Below are 26,535 nucleotides of genomic sequence, written 5' to 3' on the forward strand. Positions count from 1 at the left end.
AGTAAAACAAGCAACTTAAGTTACTTCTGTTCCATATGACCCTTATATTAGTAAAAATGCCTTGGGAAGGAAATTATAGAAATAATACTCTGGCAAATCTACTCAGGTCTTAATGGCAATTAAAGCTTTGATCAAATGAGAAAAACTGAACTCAACAGCCAATCTTCCAAGATAGATCCAGATTTATCACAACTATAGTTTCATGACACTTCTGTTCTTTTTGCCACTTACTTAAACCTTACAAAATTAATTTCGGAGGGGATGCACTAGTGGGCATTTGCTGTTCCTTTGGAGAATTAAAAAGGCTTGAGAACGTAGTTTATGTCAGTAAGAATTGGTACCGTATGAAACCAGGTCACAACATATTCTTTAACTACAGAGGGTTACAGCAAAGAACATTTCTTTCTTTCTAAGTAGAAAAGAAACATACATTTCACTTCAACGAACTATCAAGTCAAGTCCAAAGCTTATTCAGATGCAAAAGTTAGACAAGAAGTTGCTAATGTACTATGGAAAACATCTGTAACTAAACAAGACTTAAAACATTCTTTTCCAACATTTCACCTTTTTTTTTTAACTATGCATTTGCAGGTAGAAAGGCAGTATTTTTAAAGGGTCAGACAAATACACCAAAGCGTACAGATTTCTCTGTACAGCAGTAAGTGTCAGAAGACCTTAACTGCAAGGGTCAGAGAACCACTGACATCTTAAAAAAAAATAAAAATCTGTCACCAGGTTAGCTTAGAACTTTTATAACCAGCCAGAAAATATTTCAAGCCTGCCTTTATGTTTCAAAAACCTTAGCAGATAGGTAAAAAGCGTCTGAAAACTAAACCCCACATTTCAGACCCACATAGAGCGTGTATATACTATATACATGTATACACATGATGGGATAGCTGCAGAATGACATGTTTAATCACATTACATTATGCTTGCCTCCTTTTTTTGCCTCTTTTAATTCAGGCCTAGTTTTAACAGCAACAAACAGGGTAGCATGTGGCAGTATGCCACACCAGCAATTTTCACACCTGAACTTCAGACAAAACACACTTTGATTCTCCCATTCTAGGCACAAAGAATTACCATCTGAATACTTAAAAATACAGGAAATCAACAGCTGTTAAGATCATGTTGGAACTGATGGATATTTCTGGGAGGGATGTAAGAGGGAAGTAAAAAATGAAGACAGAAGAAGGATCTTTATAAGACTACTTGTCATTAAAATTATTATTGGTTCTCCACAGTGAAGTATTTTTTTCTATTTAAGTGTGAAGCATCTAAAATCCATCCAGTTTTGCAAAACCTGAATATATGGATTTTAGAGGCATCATCCTAGATTCTAACATCAATGATAGCATTGCTGCTCATATCGAGCTATGAAGCAACTGCTGAAGTAATATTGTGATGGACACACAGATCACAGCATAAAGATAACTGTTAAGTTAGTAATCTTGAAAAAGTTAATAGCTCAGCTGAATAAAGGAAGTATCAAACTTCAGGAACAAAAAAAAAATTATAGCTTAATAAGCCTTACTGACCACAAGAGGTCATCTTGAATTTAAGTGTAAGAGCAACTTGTATCTACAAATGTATCAACTATTTTTTCTGGAAAAGGGAAAAACTTGTAAACATTTCCTTAATTTTATGTGACTACTAACATCTTACGATAATAGAGAAAAGCTACATCAAAAAAACCAAAACATACCAATTACTTTAAACAAACTAAAGACATTAAATCACACTACACTAGCTTGGCAACAAAACCGATACATATTAAACACATTTATCTAGTTTTCAGATACACGGAAATACCATTTATTCATAATTACTCCACAAAGCTGAGTGTCACAACAACCTAGTTTTTCTTGTCACCTTAATATAATTAAATGCAGCAATATCTCTAGATTTTAGCATGTTCCAAACCCTACTATATATGTTTGTCTCAGATGTTGGTGATTTATATATAGCTTCTCATAAATGAAAAGCCATCGTTACTGTAACAGTCAAGTATTTAGCTCTGAGAGTGCTAGCAGGCATAACAATTTAAGTACTTCCCCAGAAGTCAATCAGTGCATCTATACAACATATGGGAAAGTAATTTCCTAGAAAACCGATACTGTATGTAAAACCTGAAATGTTTGTGAGGTTTAATAAGCATTTTTTTCTGAAGCTAGTGAAGTTATTTGTTGCTATATACAGAGTATCCAGAATCAACTAGATGTTACAGATTCATTACTGAAGTACTGAAATAGTTTCATGAAGGCTTAAAAGATGGTGTTTACTTTGTGTAATCACTGGAGAAGTATATTTGTCATTAGTGTTTCATGCTAGAAATACTTCAACTTACCTAAATAGGGAATACAAGGAGTCATTTTCAAGCTGCTGATATAGTCTCTAAGCCTTTTGTAATTATCTTCTTTACTCATAACATACTCCAGCTTTTCAAAGGTGGCTTTATCCTTTCGACTCAATAACTAGGAGGGAGGAAAAAAAAAAAGGCAAAACTAGATGAGCTTAAGTTTGATCATTATGATTTCTTTCTTACCCTTATAAGCACAGATTTCCACCCGCACACACACCCCCATTGTTGTTATTGGTTTGGTTTTTAAATAGAACTGCTTCAAAATTACAGCATTTACTCCTTAATAACAAGTACTTGGAGAGTTTACAAAGAAAAGTAGCTATTTTGGCTGGTAAATTTAAATGATCCTTTTAAAAAATTCACCAGGTAAAACTCCAGTTTTCTGGAGGATTCTTCTGAAATAATAAAAGTTATCAAAAGACTAATTTAGCTAACACACATCACAATTTCAGGTGCCGTCCAATCTACGTATTTCAAACCAGTAATTTGTTCACTCTTGATTATCGGTAAGTGTGCTGGTTGTAACTGGGATAGAGTTAACTTTCTTCACGACAGCCAGTATAGGCACATTTTGAATTTGTGCTGACAACAGTGTTGTAACACAGGGATGTCTTCATCACACCTGAGCAGCCCTTACACAGAGCCAAGGTCTTTTCTGCCTCTCACACCACCCCACCAGCGAGCAGGCTTGGGGTGGGGGGCACAAGAAGCTGGGATGGGACACAGCTGGGACAGCTGACCCCCACTGCCAAATGGATACTCCATACCATATGACATCGTGCTCAGCATATAGACCTGGGGGAAGGAGGAGGAAGGGGGGACATTCGGAGTGAAGGTGTTTGTCTTCCCAAGTCACCATGACACGTGATGGATCCCTTCTGTCCTGGGGATGGCTGAACCTGCCTGCCCGTGGGCAGTTGTGAATGAATTCCTGGTTTGCTTTGCCTGTGCACGTGACTTTCACTTTACCTGTTAAACTGTCTTTATCTCAACCCACAAGTTTTCTCACTTCTACCCTTCCAGTCCTCTCCCCATCCCACTGGTGGGGGGAGTGAGCGAGCAGCTGTGTGGTGCCGAGTTGCCAGCTGGGTTTAAACCACAACAGCCCTTTCTTGGCACCCAACATGGTGCTCAAAAGGTTTGAGACAATGACAGATTTGACTGGAATGTGCTAGATCCATTTATAGCTGTTATTGCTGTGTAGCTATTAATTGGCAGGCTCCTGCGCTTGCCGTGGGGTTTCCTTGTCTTATTGTAAATTAGAGTCCAGTGCTCATTAGTAGCTGTTTTTTCACTTTTGCTGCTTTCTGTACCACTTATCATCTTACTCTGCTCTGCCTGGGAACATTTTAATAACAGCAATGGCAATGTGCCTGGGCTGGCAGAGGGCCAGGGCATCACTGCTGAGGCTGTGCTGCTGCACTGGACGGGCTGGAACTCCAGGGGGAAGGACTGTGACCTGTGGACAAGTCTACACAGCAGCAGGACAAGCCAAAGCATCTGCGTCTGTAGTTATGTCTGTGCTGCAGCACGTATACCTCCGAAGGGATTGTGGCCCAAGGATAAGTCCATGCTGCAGAAGGTACACCTTGAAGGATCTGTGGCTGGGGATAGGTCCGTGTTGCAGCAGATACACCCTGAAGCATCAGTGGCTGTGCATGAGGTCACGCTGGAGCACCTCGAAGCATGTGGCCACAGAAAAGCCCACGACAGAGCAGGTACAGGCCTGGAGGGACTGCAGCCATGGGTAAGGCCATGTTGGAGTAGGTTTACTTCTGAACAGACTGTGGCTCATACATAAGGTTCCACCTGGTGCAGGTACACCCCCCTAAGGGACTGCAGTCTGTGGGTAAGTTCAAGCTGGCACTGGAGCAAGGGGAGGAGTTCACTGCAAGGTTAAACACTATAGTCTGGTCTAAAAGGGACTGGGGTGGAGACTGTAATGGAAATAATTGTTGTAATGTAATAGAAATTAAATTGTTGTAACCTGGGAATTGAATTGCAGGTTACAGAAATTACTACAGCAGAAACCACGTGAACCAGTGGAGGATGAGCCTTACAAGAAGCAGTGCGAGTGCAGCAGTGACCTGACCTGAGCTGGCTTTGGTGTCCAGTAACTCCACACAACACACCACCCTCTCCTGTCCCGAGTGACCACCATAACAGATGTCCAAAGTCATGGACTACACCAACATTCTGTGGACATTTGACAGACATTTTACAGGTATGGTCCCTGTAAAACTAGGGGAGACTAAGACTAGGGGAACGATATTTATGTATTGTATCAAAGGACGGGAAGGTGGGTGATGGTTAATAAGGATGTATTGAATAGTGTGGGACCTGAGCATGACGCAAATGGTATGAAATAAGGGGTGGAGAATGGGCAGGTTAATTATCTTCCTAGTAGGTAGTACAAGGCTATGTTTTGGATTTGTGCTGAGAACTGTTAAAGATGCAGAGATGCTTCCGTTACTGCTGAGCAGCGCTCGCACAGTCAAGGCCTTTCCTACTCTTCATACTGTCCCATGGCTGGGATTTAAAGCATGACGTAAGCTAACATTTCTCCATCAGATATACTGAGAAATTTTATACTAATTCAGCTTCACAAAAACCCAAATTGCAAAGTATGCTCTTATTCTTGATTTGAGAGCTATCTCAATAATTTTCCAAAGAGCAAAAAACCACCATTAGAATCTGATAAATACCTTTCAACTACAACTTTAAAAAACAATGAATTCAGATATACACATATCCATGTACTTGAAGGTCTGGAAAAGAATAAGGATGTCATCCATTTTTCCTGACAGCAGGTATTATGGACTTCATTACAGGTTGTACATATTGCTCTGCCAACTAGCAATTTTACTGACTCTTAATATTACAGGAATATCCACTTTGAATACAAAAGTTAAAAGTCACGAACAGTCTTCATTGCCCATTCCTGCTCCCCCACACCTCTTCCTCTGGTGAAACTAACAGCAACTACACTCTCCTTGCAAGATTAGGGAAGTAAGTTATTTAAAAAAAAAACCTAGATTAACTACTGCTGCAAAACCACCTTAAAGGCTTCATTTCAATTCAGAGTCACAATTTAAAGAAGGGTGTAAGATGTTCCCACTGAGCATTCTGGCAGAAGACTCAGTGTCTTCTGTCCCAGTCACAATTATCCCCCTATAAGACATGCAATAATGCAAAAATTACAAGGGCCATATTGCTAAAATTTTGTGCATATTCCCTTTTCTCCTTCAGTTAAAGATCAACCTATGTGAACATGACAAAAGTGTCTCTATTGTAAATGTACTATTGAAATAAGCATTCTTTTTACTTATATTTTTTATAATCTAGTCTTCATTAGGATAGCTAACACACCACCAAACTAAACACTGGCTTTCAGAAGAAAGCAACTTTTCAAAAGTCAATTGTTCCCCAAGACAAACTGATCTCTGACATTTCCAGCAATTAATTGACTTTAGCTTTGGTTCCAATATTTGGATGAGCAGCATCTAATGTTCATTAAAACTGCAGACATCTGCCAATTCCAGGACAAGGAAACAGTAGACAGGCATGACTTCTTTCCAACCACCAGAACACGACATTTATCTTTTGAAGTTTATCTCCTCAAAGATGGTTCCAGTTTAATCAGACTAGATTAGCTTCCCTTTAATAATATTCTAAAATACTCTGCCACCATTTGGTCCCTGGAAGACTTTTATAGTTTCGTAGACTGGAAGGTAAGACAAGACTAACAGATATAATTAATGGCATAAACTCAGACTTGATGAGATTAATTGTATTTTCCTCAAAACATGCTGATCTGCACAATCTTGTGCAAGTCTGATACACCATTTCAGGATTTTTGAATAACAACGTCTAAACAAGTTGATGCTGTTTGACTTCCCCTTGTGCTCAATGCACAATTTATACCATGCCTCCACTTCCTGCATTAATATGGAAAAGTACAGAGAAGTCAGTAACATTAAAAGTGTTTCTGTGAGGGCAAGTAAGGACCCAGCTGTTATTTCTTCAGTTTTAGAGCTGCTACTTTTTCTGAATAATTTTTCTTCCTCTGTCTCTTAGGCTCAAAGGATGCAAAGAACAGTAAAGAGATGTACATATGCAGAGACAATAAAAGCTAAGGCTGATGATTGTTTACAGTAGCAGGGAAGGACTCTGCTTCCAGGCTGCTCTTCACTTTGTAATTATAGTGTGCCAGCACTGAAGACAACCCTTCTGGAATACAAGAAAGGAGAGATGAGGTTTTGGGATGCTAGCAGAGTGGGGCAGGATTCACTCACCTAACTTCAGATGTCTAATGATTATTTGCTTATATTGCCCAGGTGCTTGCTGGTCTTCTAGACCTCCTTTACACTCAATTGAGAGAAGCAGAGCATTCTATTCTATTAACTTCCTTGGAAAGGTTCATAATTCTTTTCAAGTTTTGAACGGGGCAAATCATGCATTAGAAGCATTTATTATTCTCCAGAGTTCAGAGGGCGTGCAGGCAATAAGCGAGACAAATTTCAGACATATTCAGACATACCGTCAGAAGACATGAATTTCATCTTTTTTAGGAACATTAGATTACCAAGCAAATATTTAATGGTTCTTTTCAACTCTAGATTTCAACCATATAAGCTGACTTTTGTTGTTGTTGTTGTTAGGGAGAGAATATACTTGCAGCTATTTTCCTGAATTTCTAAGTTGAGTTGATTGCGGGTTGCTACACACTATCTCAGAAACGGAGAAGAAATCCTTCCTTACTGAAGGTTTTGGCAGGTTACTGCATAACTTAAATGACTTGGTGACTCAAATAATGGCTTGGTGTGCCTCTTCATAAGTCTTTTCTTGCTTTTAATATACAGAAAGCCAAAGGCTTAGAATTACTCCAAGAATTTATAAGCTAAACTTCCAAGAAAAAGACAACTAAATCAGTTTGCAACGCACATGGCTAGGAGCTACCCACAACTTGAATTTGCAAAGGCTTACATAAGATGATGAAAAGCATAAACTTGCTTGGGATTATATGAGAAATTAAACAACTGCAGAAACGTGGGAAAAGCTACGGGACATTTCAGAGGCTGGAAGAGAGGCAAACTTTAAAAACTGATACGTATGTCAACAGCACACGAATAATCCTCCTAAGTTCAAACTAGGACCTCTGGTTGACCAAGAACGAAAAGAAACTGGGGACTGCCAGTTCTGAATGGCATGATCATGCCAGTTACTAATATGGTTATAGCTGACATTTGTTTCGAGTCATACACACACACAAATCAATTGGCACAGTTATCTAAAACTGTTGAGGCATCAATTCATTGACATGACAAAACCAGAGAAACCGAAGTTCTCCTTGAGATCATTTTGAAGTGTTAACTTCATTAAGATTTTCTTGGAGATAATATTTGTATTTTTGAAAAACCAAATTGAAATTACTTCATTGTGCCCTTCCAAAATGCACCCAGAATTCTAGAAGAGTATCTCAGCAAGAGTGAATTACATTTAATTTTGGGAATGTTTATCAACTGAACAGCATTATCCTTCAGTTATCAGACAAACACTTTTTGTAACATGCAAGGATGTGTTGACATGTCTTCAGTGAAAATTTTTAGCTCTTTTCAATGACCTATTTATATGGATCCCTCACACAGGAGAATTTCAGTCACCTGATTATTTCTATCACACTTGAAAACATCACAGTTCGTCTGTTTATACAGCTGGGTAACTACACAATGTATGGCTGAATCAAGCACGGTGTTTTCTCAGCTCTGAGGTAACAATGAGCAAAATGTCTTCTGATCAAGGACACAACTACACAAAAATAATACTAATTACAGTCAAAAGACAGTTGTCAAATAAAAATGTTTCCAAAGAACGTCATTTTGTAACTCTACAAAAGCAGACCTACAAATATACTGTGTAATGCAGTTGTTCCAACTATGAGAACAATTCTGAAAACTCTTAAGGAAAATTGCCAGATTTAGTTGTCAGTCAGAGAAACTACAAATCTCTTTAAGCAAACTGAATCAAGAGTTTCTGGACATCTGCTCTCCACAGCAAAAAAAATTCCAACAGTTTCAACCCCTAAACTATTAAAGTATGACCCACTTTGGCATTCATAATTTTCCAGTAACTAAATACAAAATAGCTTCTGGCCAAATTAGAAGCCTCTGCATTTAGCAGAATCTGCAGGGAACTGTTTTTCAAAGGAAAATATTTCTATGCCAGAATGAAAAAAAAATTCAACAGGAAACCATAGACTTAAGAGGCACTATTATATATACAGTACAAGATGATTAAAAGTATCTGTAATAATTATTGCATCTTTGAAAACAAGCTACAGAATGTTGCGTTTCCCTAAGAACACATTCAAACCCCTCCATTGTCCTGCCGTTCACTTACCGCCCACGTTTTAGTCAGCCTGAAAATTGGAGCACTCTGTAGGCCTGACACAACTGCCATAAGAGCATGCAGATTATTCAGTTCGTACAGTTTCTGAGGACAAAAAAGTATATACAATAAGAATAAACAACGTCCAAATGCAGTCAATTATGAATACAGAATAAGTAACAACCTAAAAACGAAGAAATCTGGCATGTTCTGGAGTTCATTACAGTGAACTGCTGTGCACCCACACCACTTTTATGTGGCCTCCTAATTTTTCATTACTGCATCTGCACAGTTTTGGATTAGACTATACTAACTGTTTCATAGTCCACAGAAGCCTTAAATTTTTTTTTAAAAAAATCTATATAGGCATACATCTTGGGACGTATATCAGGAGTTGCAGAAATTTTCTAACATTCAAACCCAACAAATTCCTTTCATAGCATTCAAGAGAATTTTAAAATGTAACATGCCAAAAAGGATAACCCAGTTGTGAATGATGTAATCGTGGCAGTACTTAATACTGTAAATTCATTTGGTACCACAGATTTAGCAGCTACCAAGGCTGCACCAAAGCACCCAAAAAATATTGTTGCAGGATGAAATCAAGCAGGTATATTTCAAAAGTCATGTACCTGAAGTATTTTTCTGACTGAAAGACAATTTTGGGGGTACAACAAACTAAAACTAGCCAGTGGAAAGGAACAATGAAATCAACGCTGAACACAGAAAATACCAGGGTAAAAGAATTTTCTTTAAAACTCTCTACAAAACACTGAGTGTATGTGCATTTCTTGGAATTTCCCTTCCCCCATTTTTCCTTTTCCTCTTTCTCCAAAACCACCAATCTGCCTTAGCTAATTAATTAAGTACTACTATCACAAAGGCTTAAAAATGGTCCAAAAGAAAATGCTGTTTCTTAAGCCCTTCTGCAATATCAATTATTCCGATAGCTATGAGCACCCAGAGATCTGAGTGAATGAACTACATTTGGGGATTTTTGGTGGAGTGAGCACAAACTGAGGTTTTACCACCAACAAAAAGACTTTGATAAAGAGAAACGGATACTCTATCACAGTATTGCAAATACTGGATAACCCATTTGGAAAATGCACCAAGGTAGGTTAGGATTTCAGCTAGAAATTATATAATAGAAAGAACCCTTGCTATTCAAGAAATGGTGGAAGTCTTTTTTTTTCTTCCTGGAAACTCAGCTTACCCAAATTCCCTTGATTAGGAGGCCTTTTGTGGGATTACAGGACAAAAAAAGCTAGACTAGCTTGATTCTGAATAAATGTTGGTTATCAGAGGATACCTTATATTCAGAAGGCTAAAAGCAACACTGCAAGGATGGCTTTCTGGCTAATCATTTTGCAGCAGGGCAAATTATCCTCTCTCCACCTAACGCACTGGCAGAAAACTATCGGTATTTTACAGAACATGAGGACCAAAGTCCTCATAGGTATTACTCAGAAATGTCACATTTAATGCTGATTGCTTACTGTCAGGTCACCCTAGTAGCAACCTCAGTCTGGGTGCACAAATCCCTAATGATTCCAGGATGTCTAGTGACAAACACGAGTCTGTCCACACCTACTAAAGGAGCATTTCCCTCTCCTAATCCTCTTTTGGGAGGATTCTTTGGTAACTGTGTGTAAGGACAGCCAGTATTTTGTGGGGTGAGGTGTACAGGTGGCTATTTGTCTCATACCATAGTCCTACTACTCTTCCAAATAGTACTGCTGGTGTTGCTCCCTCCACTTACACAATAACCCTTTTTGCCCCAGACACACATCCCCAAACAAGGTAACGAAGTTCCCTGTTGCAAAGGATAGTGTAGCTGATTAAAAATTAAAAAAGGGCTTTCCTAGCTGCTGCCAGCATTGAAACAGAAGTCATAACCAATCAGGATAGTCTGGGAACTTCAGGGGAATGCAACCCCTAAATCAAATTAGTTCATGCATAAAGCAATATAATATGAGATGTCATTAAAGGACTGCTAGCTATACAATAGAGTTGTCAGCACAAAGAATTCACTGTATTCACTGTGAATTTAAACCTTCTCTGAAGAAAGGATAATTACTGTGACCTCTGGCACCAAGCTGCTTTCTTAATAGTTTTGATGTAAACAGAAAATCCTTCAAATGGGACTCAGTGCAGTAACTTCATGTTAGTAGCCATACGTAAGCAAATCCAAGATAACAGATACAGAAAGTGAATGAACAGATATAAGAAACACGCCATCTATAGTTTCTTGCTTTTTGTAATTGTGATTTTTATAACTCACGGTAAGCAAAGCTCAACTAATTATTAGACAACATAACTGTCTCAAAACCAGAAGCATTTCAGCAGACACTACTGTCTGCAGTCCACTGATGAAATCAGGCACGTTCAGAGTGCTGTGCCCAAGGCAGAGCCTACAACACCCAGTGCTGGCAAGTTCCATCCAAGTACTAACCAAACCTGACCCCACTTACTTCCAGGGTCAGTCCTGCACTATGACCACACAGGTGAACCTCCCCCCTTCTGTGGAGGAACACGGATAATGAGGCATATTTTTGTATGTTTGTATTTCAAACAAAAAAAGAAGAACGGATTTTTAAAAAATACATGAGATGAAGATACATTAACTCACCAGGTATCATAGAATCACAGAATCAATATCAAAGGATATTTAAAAGAGATCTTAAACAGTTTATGACCACAGCATGATTATTGAGCAAAAACTGTGGAATTTTACAGAACTAGCTTGCTTAGCCCAAAATCAGTAGTCAAATCCCATAGAAGTAAACCACTACTTCATTAGAAATGTGCCTATCAGGGCAAAGAATGCATCTGCAAATACCAAGGTAATTGACAAAATTATTTTTTTTTGCAGGTAACCTGAAGTGGTCACAGAAGTTAGGGGTAGTAATAGCCAGCTGCCATCTGACAGCAAAAACTTGAAAAACATCCCTCTCTTCACACCACATTGAAGAAGTTTCACGGTATTTGAAGGGCCAGGACTCTGGTTCATCTACACGTAAGAAAAGGGTCAGCAAATCTTGACTGACAAATGTCAACAACCCTAAGGCTTTAAAAAAGATATCACAGGATGAGAGCTCTAAACTCTTTTCTGAAGTCAGGTATATTTTTGGAACAGTATTTATTAAGTTGATATTATTGATGTCACAATTGGAATAAGAGATAACAGACCCTTTCCTTTCAACAGTAAAAGCAAACAAACAATGCCTGTTCTGACTGATGCCGTTTGAACAGATTCTACGCACAGCGGGTTTTTTTGGTTTAACCAACATTAGAAAACACATCCGGTAAACTACATTATCTAATAAATAACATTTAAACTAAGGCATCTTTGCATTTCCTTAGTTAAGCTTTTTTTTTTTTTTAAACAAAGGCTTCCATTTCAGGATTTTGGTCTGTCACTATTTCTGACAACTTTGTTACATGCAGAAGCCAAACAGCTATTCATGTAAACAGATACAACCACAGCTAAATCAGGTATCAGATAAATATTTACCCATGTGTATTTTTGAACTGACCAACTTAAGTATAAGAACTTTCATCACTGTGAATCCCACAACCCACCCACCCCAAAATCCAAATTCTTACCTTTGCAGTTTTAATATAGTGGCTCAAAACCTCAGCTCTTATTTTTAAAGTTTGTGCATGTAGAATCTCTCTAACAACCCAGAAGCTTACCTAAAAAGAAAAAAAATACCTTTTAAAAATAGAACTTTGACGTTTTATTTTTAATTTCATGAGTAATACATTAGAAGTCACACAGCATTCAATTCCATCTAAGTTGAATACATACTAGAAGATGCAAATGCTTATACTACAAAATCCCAACCAATGCAACCCAAATACTAATAAAAAGCTTTCTTCAAAGTGTTTTTGTTCTGGTAGCCTGCTCATTCTTATCCAAGATACCTTCTACTATCACATGGTCAAGCAAGTGCTTAAATCAAATTAATAAACCCAACTTATATTTAGAACTGAACCTTTTATCTTGTCACTCTCTCTCCACCTTCCCAATGTCAGAACTGGTAGCCATGCACTCCAGTATTTTGCTGGAAAGCACATGTTCTGATGCCTGCTTTTCTCAGTGTGTGGGTGGCTAGAACTTGTCTTTATAAAATCTGTCACATCAGTTAGCTGTGCAGAGAGCCATTGGGATCTGTTTTTCTAATAAGGAAAATCCTTCTGCCACCAGCACATGTCAAAAAACCCTCAGTTATCTACAATCTATGCAAACAGACTCATTTTCAGGCTAAAAGACTGAGGGCGAGATCTCAGACACAAAGCAAATGGCCAAACTCTCAAACTTCAAACAGTGTTCTCTCGAGAAAATACAATCATGAAGAAATTTTATTAAGAGCGTGTACAAAATGAAGGAATATAAACACTAAAACTGAGTTATATCCTTTGTGTTTGCTTTTCCATATCTTCAACTCATCTGAGAGTTGAATAGCGCAGCTTTGAACAGCTTCAACTACAGTTCACCGATATTTTCAAATTCTCAACACCACATTAAAAAAAAAAAAAAAGATAAAGCGCTATCACCCGAACAGAACTGGAACATAAAGTAGGATGTCTCTGCTACAACCTGAAGTTTATAGTTTGTACTCTTATTGCTGGCTAAGTCAATTACCTCTTAATATACAGCACGCTACCACACTCATTTGTTAAGTTTTATAGGACTAACTTCAATGCTGTATAAAAATCAGTGCTATATTCAGAGCGGTATGAAGAATGGTTGCTGCATTTCATAGTTCCACAAATGCCTCATAAAAATTATACTTTGAAAATTATTATTTGTTAACACATCTAAATTCTAATCTTTTCTCTCCTCTGCTCCCCCCACACATACTGTCCTCATACACTTCAGCACAAAGAAGAATGATAGAAAATACATAAATACAATAAAACAGTAGCAAAAAATCAGCAAATGGTAACAATTACTGTAGCTTTTATTCATGGATTGACTAGAATTCAGGAAGAAATGAATGATCAGCAAGATACAGCATGACAGGTATTTACAAAACTACTGAATAACAGTGTTATGAAGAAACATAAACATACATAAACATCTTTCAACCAGTCATGCTGCTTTGATTTTTAAGAGTGATGCTAAACTACTTGTAAACTAACACTGTGTACATATCCAGGTTCCTGCCTAAAATTTTAATTTAAAAAATGAAATATCCTGTTTATCCTCTTTCACTTTGTACAGTATTAGAGCTCTTTATACAGAATAGCACAAGAATATCCACACCTCCAAAATTATTACATTTTCAGTGAAGTTACAGGGATCTGATGAGAACTGGGATGTCAAAATACAACAGCTCTTTAGAACTAGAAAATGGAAGAATTATAAAAAACATTTCAAAACCCATGAACGTCTTGCATAACAACTGCTTTCCTTTGGTTTGTTTGTCTAAGGCTGTATTAGCCAGCAAAGAATTAGCCAAGAAGCTCAGCTTTCTTTTTCCTTTCTTTTTTCTTTCTTCTTTCTTTTCTGTTTTTTTTTTTAAAGCAAAGTACCTGCAGAGAAACTATTACTTTGACAAATACAAAAAACAGTGCTGTGCAAACAGCATTACTACAAAATAAGTGAGTACTAAATACTGAAGTATTTCACGGTACTTCAAAATATTGTCAAAAAAGTTAAATCTCAGTTTGATGTTCTGCTGTAGTTACAGTTTGAGAAAACCAACTTTTCCCTTGATTGATGAATGAGTTTCTAAGCAGATGCTTTCCCTTGGAAGATCAGGGGAATTTAAGTTTGTAACATAGATTTTCGTATTGTAAGGAATCAGGCTGAGACAACACACTACACTATGCCTTAAAAATCCCAGATCTCTTCAGTCTCAAGCTGACAGAGCATCAATGTAACGGGAGACTGCTTGCAACAGGCCAGACTATGAAATGCTTACTCAAAATACAGAGCAATGCTCAAACATTTTCAGAAGGGTAAAAAAAACAGTTTACTACATTGGCCCTGACTTCTATGAAAGTTCATTAGTATCACAGTGTCATAAGCACTGTGCCACACAAGTACTCCGGTTTACTCAAGGAGGCCTGGTTTCCATCCCAGTCCCAACCAGCCCCAGCTCCAACACTTCCAAGTTCTTGCAGGAAAAACAAACCAGAACAAAATGCAAAACTTTCTTCAAAGTTGAGGGCCATCCAGTTTCTTCTGTGACAAGAGTCAGCAGAAGATGAAGAATTAAACACATTTAATCATTTCCACTCCATCCTCCACTCCTCTTTGATGCGTTTTTACTGGCATTGACATTGGGTTTTGCCCAGTCTCATCTATCCACTGGTATCTTTAGACAGCACCATAATCTAATGCATTCCAAATATTGAAAATTAAACAATTTAAATAAACCCGTTTGTTTCAATAGGCCACTTTCTTATTTTAACCAGACTCATTCTTCATGTAAGTCACACATATTTGTTCCACACATATTTTGTGGTTATTTTGCTTCAAATCCTCTCTCACTGCATTTAAATGTTACTACTTCTCACACTCTCCTGCCAATATTAATCATATGACCCCACAGCCTTTAGGCATCAATGGCTTTGATACCAGTCCAAGACAGCATTTAACCCTTAACATCTATTTGTGTATTTATATTCTTACCTATTAAGGTCAAAAAACATGCTTAACTTTTGAACATATCTTTTCTTGAATCACACTTTAAGCTTTTTAAATTATCCCATGTTTGCCTTTTCTGAAATACTATTTTTGTTATATAGGTGCTTCTAAGTTCAGAGTTGCTGGTTCCAAAACCAATTATGCTTTCTGTGCTAATTAGTAGACAGGCAAATTTGAGCATTTCTCTTTAAAAGAGTTTCTGGATTGTTTTTCCAAATATCTGTTAAAAACATTCTGATATGCTACACAAAAAGCATGTAATGTAAAACAGACAGCGTTGACCTTGTATCGTTACAGCTAAGGTAGAATCCCTGTCTTTGTTTTGTTCAGTTTCCAAAGGAAGCACACTAACCTCTTCCCTTCTTCAAGCATTGCAGCAGCAGGGAGGTGGTGGAATCACCATCCCTGGGAGCACTTCAAAAACGTGCAGATGTGGTGCTCAGGGACATGGCTTAGTGGTGGGCTTGGTGGCCCTGGGTTAACGGTTGGACTTGATGGTCTTAAAAGGTCTTTTCCAACCCAGCTGACTATGATTCAATGATTCTCCACCCCATTTTTTAGTTTCTGATAACCCTAGTAAAACTTCACTATCACACTTCACTGCAACTGAGCAACACTACGACATTCAAGACAAAATTCTCCCATGTAATGTTTGCATTTGGTTTAAAAAACAAAAAAAAACCCCAGTTTCACAGTTAGTAGAATATAAAATTTTCTTTTTTCAAGTGGGATTTTGTGCTTTAAAATTGTTCCAAATGTGTTGAAACTAGTCGACAAGTTTCTCTAGTATTTCAAGCTCTGTGGCAGAACAGTTCCACTCCCATTTAAATGAAAACCTCAAGAAAGAGCTTTTTAAATCTTATAACCAGGATAGCAAGTTACCTTCACATAAACTACAAAATGTTTTCATATCAATTCCTAACAGCAATCTTCAAAAAACACAGGCCTCTTGTTTATTTGAAATTTATGATAAACGCTTATTTTCAAAAGATAGAGCGCAATGATTTAGTAAGGAGGCAAACTTGACAATTCTGCACTGACAGATTTACCAGTAACAACAGTAACATTGCAAGTATAGAACTAACTTTCAGAAGAAAGCTGAAAAAGGCAGAGATCAGAGGTTTAAAAAAAAAATTATGTAAAGAAATCACATATTTAAAAACAATACTTAATAGCAGACAGGTAGATCTATACAGTACCACATAGCAACGTATTCTTCAAGAATAAGAGTTCTGGCATGGAATGATTCAATTGATTTCTCTTCCCTGAACTCACTCCGTTTTTACAGGCACCACCAAATAATTATCACATAACTAATGCTGGAAATACACTACTTCATTCTCAGTGGACTGCAATCAACTACATATAATCATTTCTGTTTCCAAAACGTTATCAGCAAATCAATTTGCTGTGAAGCAGCTGTTAGTGATTTAATATTCTCTTTACTCACAAAGTGAAAGCTGCTCATCATTTTCTTTTGGAAAATTGAGGGGAAAAGGAAAGAGACAGATGCATAATTTAAACCCAGTGAAATTTCAAAGGTTAACAACAGTTTGATTAAATGTATTCATGCCTGATAAAGCCAAAAGTCAAAATAATTTTCCTGATTACTTACTTTAGGTCTAAACATTAGAAACCCCCAGCTCAGTGGGGCAGGTGCCCAACAGAACTGAGCAAGCACCTGGGGTGAGAACTGAATGCCAAGGCAAACCAGACAAGGAAGATGAAAATTGCTTACTCCACCATGCTTTCTTATTCCCAGCTGCCACTGTCTATATCCCATAGGAGTTCTGGGACTTTACCACTCCCAAAAGGATGGTGAATCGAAATATGACATCACTATTGGAATGAATGAGTCCTCTGCAATGATGCATCTGGAACTGTAGGCCCACACCACATCAAAAAGTATCTAAAGCACTGTCTCACTAAGTCACAAGTTGAGGTACTAACTCGAATAGGAACCTGTGACTGAAACAGTACTTGCCCTTTTTCCCTTCCCTCTCCAGTCCTCCTGTATTACAGTAAGAATGGTGACTTTCCTGGTGCCAGAATAAAGGCTGATGCAAAGTTCTTGGAAGAGCTTTTTGCAAATGGTACGTCCTTTTGCCACTAAAGCTGCATGGAGCAATTTCTCAGAAAATCGGTTAGAGGCAAACTAACCCAGCATCTGAGAAGACACTAAATAGCTGGACTTGTTTCCTCTTTGTTACCTACTCCTCAACCCTTCAAGGCAGAGTTTCTCCTGCAGGCTACTATGACTCCTGTATCGAAGTTTTTCAAGTAACACCTTAAAGAGAGCAGAAACAAATGAGAAAAAAAGAAATAGGAAAGACCATCCAGAAACGCCTTCAAATCTGGCTTTAAATACAGTCCAAGAGACAGCCTAAGTATTGCAACATCCGAATGTCATGGTGCTGAAAGCGTGAGAAAGAAAAGCTACTTGTCTTGTTCCTGGAAATTTAATGGTGAATTGCAACGGCTTCAAGTACTTATGGGCTGCCTATTAAAAAAAAAGACCTTTTTTCATTTCTTGGGAGATAATCAATGGAACAGAGCCTCCAAGTGGCTTGTCTCAATTATACTAGTGACTCCACAAAAACTCACTCACGCAAAGATGCTTCTAGATTTCACCCGTTCTTGTTTCATGGGTGTCCCAAGGACAATTCAGATTACTGGCAATGTATTTCATTTAGACATTACAAGCATCAATAACAGGCACCTAAGTAAGGGACTCTTCTGTAGCAGCCAACACATCTGAAACCCTGTAAGGAAATGAAAGCCAGGGACAGATCCTGTCAGGATAGGTCTTTGCTGGAGCTTAAAAGAAGATAGAAAACAAAATTTTCAAGATATTAAGAAGGCTCTTAAGAAATTATTAGCAAAGATATTCTCAGTGAAGGAACGTGTCACTTAGAGGGGCACATCCGACTTTTATGGGTGTAAGAAAGCACAGAAGTGGAGTGAGACAACTATAAACCTAAACCTTACGACAAGAAAATTTGCAGCTATATTTGTGTATATACCACTATATGGAATGCCTATACAATGACACCCACAGAGGACCACAGATCACCTGTCATGGCACCAAGCTTTAAGTTAATATAACCTGGATTTATGTTTATTGCTCTTGTGGTGTTCCCCAAAAATAAGCTACAGAAAGGGAGAGTCTTAGACCCTCTTTCTGACTGCATCATTTCTAGTGAGGCTTTCAGATGAAAAGTCAAAGGGAAGAGAGCGGGAAGAGAAACAGTACAAGAAATTCTACAGACTACTCCTCGAAGCCAGAGTGCTGCATTTTATACAAGGTTCTCCTTTACCATGCAGAAAAAATGTAAACAGTGAGGTAGGTCTTTTAAGTCCATTGAAACATACTGAACAAGCTCAACTACAGACCTTTAAGAGCCACCCAGTTTTATAATTTCTTTCAGATTGACCAGTCTTTCAATCAAAAATAACTGTTCCTTGAAACAAATGAAGCATAGTAGAAAAAGAAAATTAAGACAGATAAAATAGCCAGTGACTATTAACAACTATCCAACATGCACTTCAAGGTATCTAAGGTTCCCTTTAGCAACTAGCGATGCTTTCCAGGGAAACAAGATTAGCTATTATGAAGAATGTATTACTAAAAAGGCAGATATTTCTAGCATCTTATTCTTATTGCCTTTGTTGTATGCACATAGCCAGCTTTGTATGGATTTTTATAAAAACTAAGACTGAACAAAAAAAAAAACCACCACCCCCCATCAATCTAATAATCCAGTAAAGAGATTTGATAAAAGTTCCACAGAGTAAAATACAGAAACATCCTTTAAAAAAATTAAAATCTAAAATGGCCACAAAACCAGAAAGTCATTAGGACGAATAAGAAGGGGAGACTTAAGAGAAGTTTACAATAATAAACTAATAGGATGGTATGATGGAATTCCTATATATTAAACTAAAAACACTGTATTTAGAATTTGTCAAAATACTATTTAACAATAGAGTTAGCATTTTAGCAACATGTAAGAACTTTAACAGCTACTTTTAAAGCACAGGTATCTCCTCCTGGTTCTACCCTGTGATACAAGGCAAACCTGCCTTCCCTCCGTCCTTAACTTATTTCACAGGTTTAATATTTTTAAACAGTGACTCTGTAATGACAAATGGTCAGTTTGCAGACAGCTGATTGCTCATTCCCATGATAAGGTTTCTTTCCTCTCCTTCCTTCTTGCTTCTAAAAGCATGCTTTACCAGTTCCTTAATATGTCCCAAGCTGACTTTCTGTTTAGCCAGTTTCTGCAGTTCTTTAGTACATTATACAACAAATGAGAAGTGAGATCCTTGATGAGGTAGACTGTTTAACATAGCCCTTACTACAAAAACATTTCAGAATATTCAGGAAAATAAAATCTTTGAAGAAATTACATGAATAAGCAAGACAGCAGATATTGGAATCACTGGCATATCAGTGAGATTAATGTAAAAAGTATTAATTTTTACACTAGCCTGAGGCTGGATATATGGTTCAATAAAGGAGCAACTTCAAAAACTGTGTCAGGAAAATGTCAACTAAATGCAACCTAAACAAAAAAAAACACAAAACCAAACAAAAAAACCCTAACCAACACACCACCACCACCCAAAACAGCAAAATTCCACTCAAACCCCCCAGATTTCAATAGATGGTACAACTACAAGATGTTTGTGGTGTTAACATTGTCTCTTCAGTTAAGAGAAGAATCAGGCAAGTGTCCAAAAACCATGCCCAGACAAGCATTTCAGTCATTAGAAGGTTAAGAAATATTTTAAGTGTTGTTGATGAGAAGTAATACAATTTGGTCATATCCTGAACATGAGCAATAATGAAAAGTGAGACAGTAAACAACTGATAGAAAAAAACCCCACATGATAGAGTTTTGGTCTTAGTTTTAGATGATTAACAAAGATATCTGTAGATCTCAGACTGGGTACAGAAGATAGGTCTGGAATAGAGCGTGTAAGTTTGAGACATTATTAAACATTTACAAGAGGAAAGATGACTAACAAAATTACTTCATCTGAAATACAAAATATGGCATTACATTAAAAAAACATTACACTTCTGAGACTTGGTTCCTTAACTACACAGGTGGACTCCTACAGCTTTAACTGCTGAGAAAGCTAAAATTCTGATCATATTTTAGAAGTTGATTTTACACAGTGAAATTTTTAAATGAGAAAGCCATGAATCTCAAATACACTACCTGAAAAGTTATGTCAGATAAAGAGTTAAAGAACAAGTTTTGTACAGTAAAATTGTTTGGAATTTTTAAAGTTTGCCCAGAATCACCTTAAAAAGGTAACCATACTGACAAAAGGCTTATATTTCTAGGTACAAAAAGATCTACATGGAACAAAAGACACACAACTAACACAGAAAGAAATTACATCAAATTACTACTCCAAAAATCCTGTATGGTAAGGCTTTAATCTGCAATTATGATTCTGTATTTATGTAAAGGACAGCCAGCATTTATGGGGAAATAAGAAAGCCAAACACTTAATATTGCCCCTAATATTAATTAGGCAATATTGCACTTAATATTCATCAGTGACTGCTATTTAAAACACAGCTATTTCTTCAGTACTGTTCTGATCTTTCTGTATGTCTTGAGGATAAGAAACTCCTTACAGCAGATACTTTAAGTTTTCAGGTAAACAGCTGTGATCAGTAATAAAAGTGATGTGCCAGAACACACAATTCCGCAGACTTTTTAAACATGCACGCGTAACAACACTGGAAAAAAAATAACTCACGTGATTGAATCTTCTGGTGAAAGCGACAGCATTTGGTGCAGAACTGTATTTCTCTTTTTTATTCCAGCCACAGCTTGCCAGCTCCTGCGAGAACAAGGATGAAAATCCTTTTTTTTTCTTTTCTTTTTTTTTTTTTTTTTTAATTAGCACATAACACATGTTCAGAGCCAAAAGCATATAGAGAGACAAATCCTACAAGTTTCAAAATAGCTAACAGGGTAATAATACATTGAAGTAATAAATATAGTTACACTTTTCAGGTTTCTTCTGTAAATTGAGATTTCACAAGTGTCATTTCTGAATTGTTGCGAATTATTAGATTTTCACAATCATCCTTTGTTGACTTAGGGACTTTCTTTTTAATTCAGCTCTTATTAGAAACCAGTTAAATAATTAGAGATCCACTTTGTTACCATGGAAAATCCTGCTTTAAATGTGCATCTGAGCTAGGGAAAAGGCATCTTCTTTTGGCTTTAATTGTTTCCTGAAGATACTTAAAAGTCTATTGAGAAGATACACCTTTACTAACTCAATCTAAGACATGTCCCATTATTTTAGTTTGGCATGTTGCATTAAAGAACTACCAAAATTGTCATTCTGTGCAGCAACAATAAAAAAAAACCCCTATTTCCCATCTTCCCTTCCAAAGGAGCCCATTTTATTTTAAGTTGAACAACACCCAGCATTTAAATAATTTTCTGGAGTAGAAGGGAGCCAGGAGGCCTGCTTAAAAGTTAAAAAATAAACCACATAATTCATGTACTTAAGTCACCCTAAAAACTACAGGTCTCAACAACTTAACAAATTACTCATAAAGGCTGAAAAAGCATTACTTTATCTACAAAGCTACAATGCCTCTTACTTGTCCATAAAACTTAGCAGATGGGCAACTATATCAATCTTCCCTGTTATCTACTACCACTTGATTCCAATAAAGCAGTTTTAATGAAAAACAAACTAAACACACCAAAATAAGCTCTTCTATTCGTATACAACAGCATACAGATGTAAATACATAGAGCATATAGCACACACCTATTCCACAGTGCTACCAAGAAAAATAATCAAGACAGTTTAATAATTGAAGTGGCATAATAGCAAAGTACAGCCTTTCATTTTCATTTATTCATGCTTTCTTTCCACATCTCCCACTCTGAAGCACTCTCAGTTTTATTATCACATTAAAAACTACTCTGTTTAAACTTTTACACTATACATCCAGCTACCACAGAACATAGGTAAGATGATTCAACAACGTATAACCAATAATTGTGCCATTTAAGACAGTTAAGAAGAATTTTCTGTCTGGATATTGTAGGCTTTAAAGTTTGGGTTGGGGTTTTTTTTTTTGTTTGTTTGGTTGGTTTTGGTTGTGGGGGTTTTGGAGGGTTTTTTTGTTTAAAAAAAAAGTTTGATTTTTTTTTTTTTAAATCAGAAACTTCTTAACATCTTTTTAACCAACGTCCCAAAACTATTAAGGAGTCTCATGCCAGTTAAGAGAGAACACAAATTCTTCCATTTGTTGGACATGCTGGTATTTGTTAGAGAAGACTGAGATGCTCCTGTCCAGAGGCACTGGGAAGAATATGGAGTCTCCAGCTTTGTATTTAGGGCCATTCCTTCAAATTTCACTAGGAAGTTCTGCCACCAAAAACCATCCTGGAAAGCACCGGCATGTTTGGTACAGGAATGTACATGCCCATCTCCTTATACCTGCACTGCAACGGCTGTGCACAGACAACCACCCAGCCCTTAGCTGCTCCTGCCGCAAAGGAGAGCGGGCTGCTGAAGAAGGAAGCCATCCGAGAGACTCTTGGTCACATCCTCTATCCCTCAGCATCTGCTAATGCTGCAGTTCCTATTGGAGTAACAATCACAGCTCTGCACCTGGGAGAATATAAGGCGATTCATCCTTATTGGCATCCGATGATTGCACTTCCTTAACAGCAGACAAAAATCAGTTGCTGTCTCAGGTTTAGGGAAAGCATGATAATTTCTTAATCATCCAGAACCTGTCCTTGTACTATTTAAATTCTCATCACCAACTAAGAAAACAATGATGATTCCAGGCAGAAGTGACTCATTGCCCTGGCACTGTACATCTAAGGGCTTACATGGTACAGACACCAGAAGCAGGCCTGACCTAGCTAGCAGCCTGCTACCACTGAGGTTTGTGGCACTGATGGGATTAGCAACAGAAATGATATAATTTTCAAGAGAAAACATTACCAAGAATCTTTAGACAATATGTAAATAACAGTATTAATGTTAAGGTCAAATTTATATTTACACACTCCAAATTAGAGGTCTAGTATCTATTGGGCACAGATGCAAGACCTGACTCTCGGACCACAGACCACATATATATGTGTATTATATACATTTATCATTATTATTTCAAAGAGGAGGTCTCCCTGCTTTGACAGAAGACTTAGACAACTGAAGCCTCTGCTCCAGAAAAACCTTGTTGAGATTTTCACTGTCGCACCGGAAAGAGAAAACAATGACTGCCAGGGAATAAACTTCTCACTACACACTGAAATCTAAACAGCAGAAACAGCTCCCAGAAAACATTCCTAGCAGATTCTTTTGGCTACGTAAGATTGTTACTGGATTCCTGGGCCTGAGGCTGGCTATAAGGTTGTACAAAGATACAACCTTATCATCCTTAACTTGGAAGGAAAGGTGTTTTCACGCAGTCTCACAAGAAAAGGTAAAGACTTAATTGGACATTATTGACCATATCACATACTGTCTAAAACTCTGAAACGCTAGTTCAGTCAAGAATACAGAATAACCCACCAGGGCTGACTGAAATTATAAGTTTTCCAAGTTAAAAAGAAAAAAACCAGACAAAAAATATTCTTCAACATTACTGCAGGTTTTTTAGCATCTTTCCTCACCATTAAAGCTAAACAGATGAAATCTTTTAGAAAGGCAATGTTCTGTGATCTTGCACTCAAAGGGTATAACAGGGTCACCACATTTTGCTCCAAACCAGAGATTCCTCAACACTTCTACACATGCTGCTGGTCTACACAAACACTTCACAGGCACAGCAGCTCCCAGCTCCACCTGCATGGAGCACTTGCTTCAACCAGTCTTCTAACGGTCCTTTCCCTGCCTCCCCCAAAAGCTTTCAACTCTGTAGTAAGACCACAAGCTGAAATAGTCATTTGTGAAGGGTACCATAGGACACAAAGGCACAGGGATGAGGTATACGAGATGTGAGAGTTACAGGTGGATTTGGACTCCTAGAGTGGGGTGGGTGGGTGGGTGTGCGCGGGTGTGTGTGCAGAGGAGGGGAATATTATGAACTCTGACTACAGGAGGTAGAAAGGAGGCAGACTGTCAACTGGAGACAGGTAGAAAAACCACATTGTAACAGACTTAGGCTTAAGATAATTTGAAAAGACACAGGTGCAGCTGAGAGAAGACAGGTATGGGATTGAGATGGTTGCAGAGTATATGGGGTCCCGATAAAATGACAGAGCCAAAGGCACATTCTCTCCTACACACGCCTGAAGCTCAGCACAGAAGCAGAACAGACAAAGCAGTCCCGATAACTGCTAGTGGTAACAAATTTGGGAATCCTTTGGCCCTATCGACGTTCTTGAGTGAAAGCACACAGCACTAGATACTGCAAGGCAAAAGATTCTGCTCCTGACCTGAAAGGTACACATCAGAATCCTCTTATTGAGGTGCTGGGGCACCGTTACAGAGGCCCTCAGGACCTGGGCTATCAGTTCAGCTTCTTCAACAGCTTAAGCCAACATCTACACTGCTGTTTAGGGACAGACACAGGAGAGGCATACACTTCTGAGAGTTCACAAAGCCCTTCTTGCCCTCCCTTTAGGAAATGCTCCTCCATCTCATTTGCAAGACCCCTCTCCCCTGTACAGCCAGCTTTCTTTTCTTGTGGCTATAAACTAAAAGTACTTTCCCATTGCTGCCTGTGCACAGTTTCTCGGTATTGTTACCTGACCACTCTGCTCAGAAGAAACTCTGTTGTTCAGAACCCTCTTATCCCTCACTAGAACCTGCTTGCCTAAATTCACTGCCCTTGACACTGCTCACCCCGCTGTCCTCAGGTGCCACTAACAGGAGAAACCACCAAGGTTTTTGCCTTCACTGCATTTGGTCTGGGAGAAGTAATACAGTCCTAAAGAGCATGGACCTGACTCTGCACACACTCCTGCAGTAAAGCATGCTAATTTGCTGAATTGGAATTCAGAAACCATTCTTCTATAAAAATACTCATATTTTCGCTAAAGAGACTGTGCTATCTATTCCATTACTTGACTTCAGGCATGTTTCTTTGATCTTCCTCTAGAATTGCACTTTTTCCACCACAAGTTTCAAACCTGAGGTATTCACAAGGATTATTTCCTTTGTCTGCCAGTCAACTCGAGCACAGAAGCCACCCCACCACAACTACCAACATCTTGTTACATGTAATTTCTTTAAAATGAGGGAAAGACTGAAAGATTCAGGATCAAGAATACAAAAGCTGAACTTCCTCTGTAACTCGTTTTGGTTTTCATTCCTTTTTGAATCTGTAAAATTTTGGTTTTCTTACAAACTAGTACAGCGACACAAATTATAACCTGTACCACATGGCAGAGAGACTGTGCTTCTCATTAAAAACTTTATAGATGGATCAAAGTGAAAGTTTCAAAAATAGGAGGAGAGAAAAAGCAAGGATTAACAGCGGAACCATTATACAGTTCACAACAAGCAGAGACGCATATTCAATAAGCAAACGTTGTCTTTTTTTCGTGGCCTAGACTAGTTAAGCAAAGGGGATAAAGGATTTAAAAACAATAGCCCAGTAAAGATTTTCAATGTGAGTACATATGGATAAGTAATTTTGGGGGATGTATTAAAATATGAAAAATAAGTAATAAGATTTTCCAATAAAAGCGAGCTAATGTGTTCTGCAAGGGGACATCTGGCATTTAGTTAATGCTAACATAGCTACCAGCAGCACAACTGAGCAAGTCTGTGACTACCTTTTTACTTTACAGTCACTGCTCTCTAGAAAGCCACCACCACTGCAACAGAAAGAAACCAAAAACCAACATACCGTTTGTCATTCACAGCGAATAGAGGGAAATCATGTGATTGACTTGGGAAACTCCTATCTTCTTTTGTTTCCCAAAAATGAAAATGCAAATTCACTGCATTCATACAGACGTTTACGCAGCAGAAGCGTGTTCTTTATCACCTTAATTTCTTATACTGCAGCCCACTAATTATTTAATTAACAAAGAAACAGCAATTCCTTCTATTTTCTTTTCTCCTAAGTAACTTGCAGGCATTTCTCATAATTAGGAAA

At 37.8% G+C, this 26,535-nt stretch overlaps 1 protein-coding gene across 7 annotated transcripts in view; it reads right to left on the bottom strand.

Annotated features, from left to right (window-relative positions):
- The window catches only part of RALGPS2 (Ral GEF with PH domain and SH3 binding motif 2), a 134,239-nt gene that overhangs the window by 62,830 nt on the left and 44,874 nt on the right, over nucleotides 1-26,535 (bottom strand). For all 7 annotated transcript variants that reach the window (XM_037403568.1, XM_037403569.1, XM_037403571.1 and 4 more), the window contains 4 exons: nucleotides 21,198-21,281; nucleotides 12,362-12,451; nucleotides 8,765-8,857; nucleotides 2,351-2,477 (listed from right to left, as the gene is read on the bottom strand). In XM_037403568.1, the coding sequence (XP_037259465.1) occupies nucleotides 2,351-2,477; nucleotides 8,765-8,857; nucleotides 12,362-12,451; nucleotides 21,198-21,281 (394 nt within the window). The remainder of the gene's footprint in view (nucleotides 1-2,350; nucleotides 2,478-8,764; nucleotides 8,858-12,361; nucleotides 12,452-21,197; nucleotides 21,282-26,535) is intronic.

This window comes from Falco rusticolus, chromosome 11 (genome assembly GCF_015220075.1).
Source record: "Falco rusticolus isolate bFalRus1 chromosome 11, bFalRus1.pri, whole genome shotgun sequence".
NCBI lineage: Eukaryota > Metazoa > Chordata > Aves > Falconiformes > Falconidae > Falco > Falco rusticolus.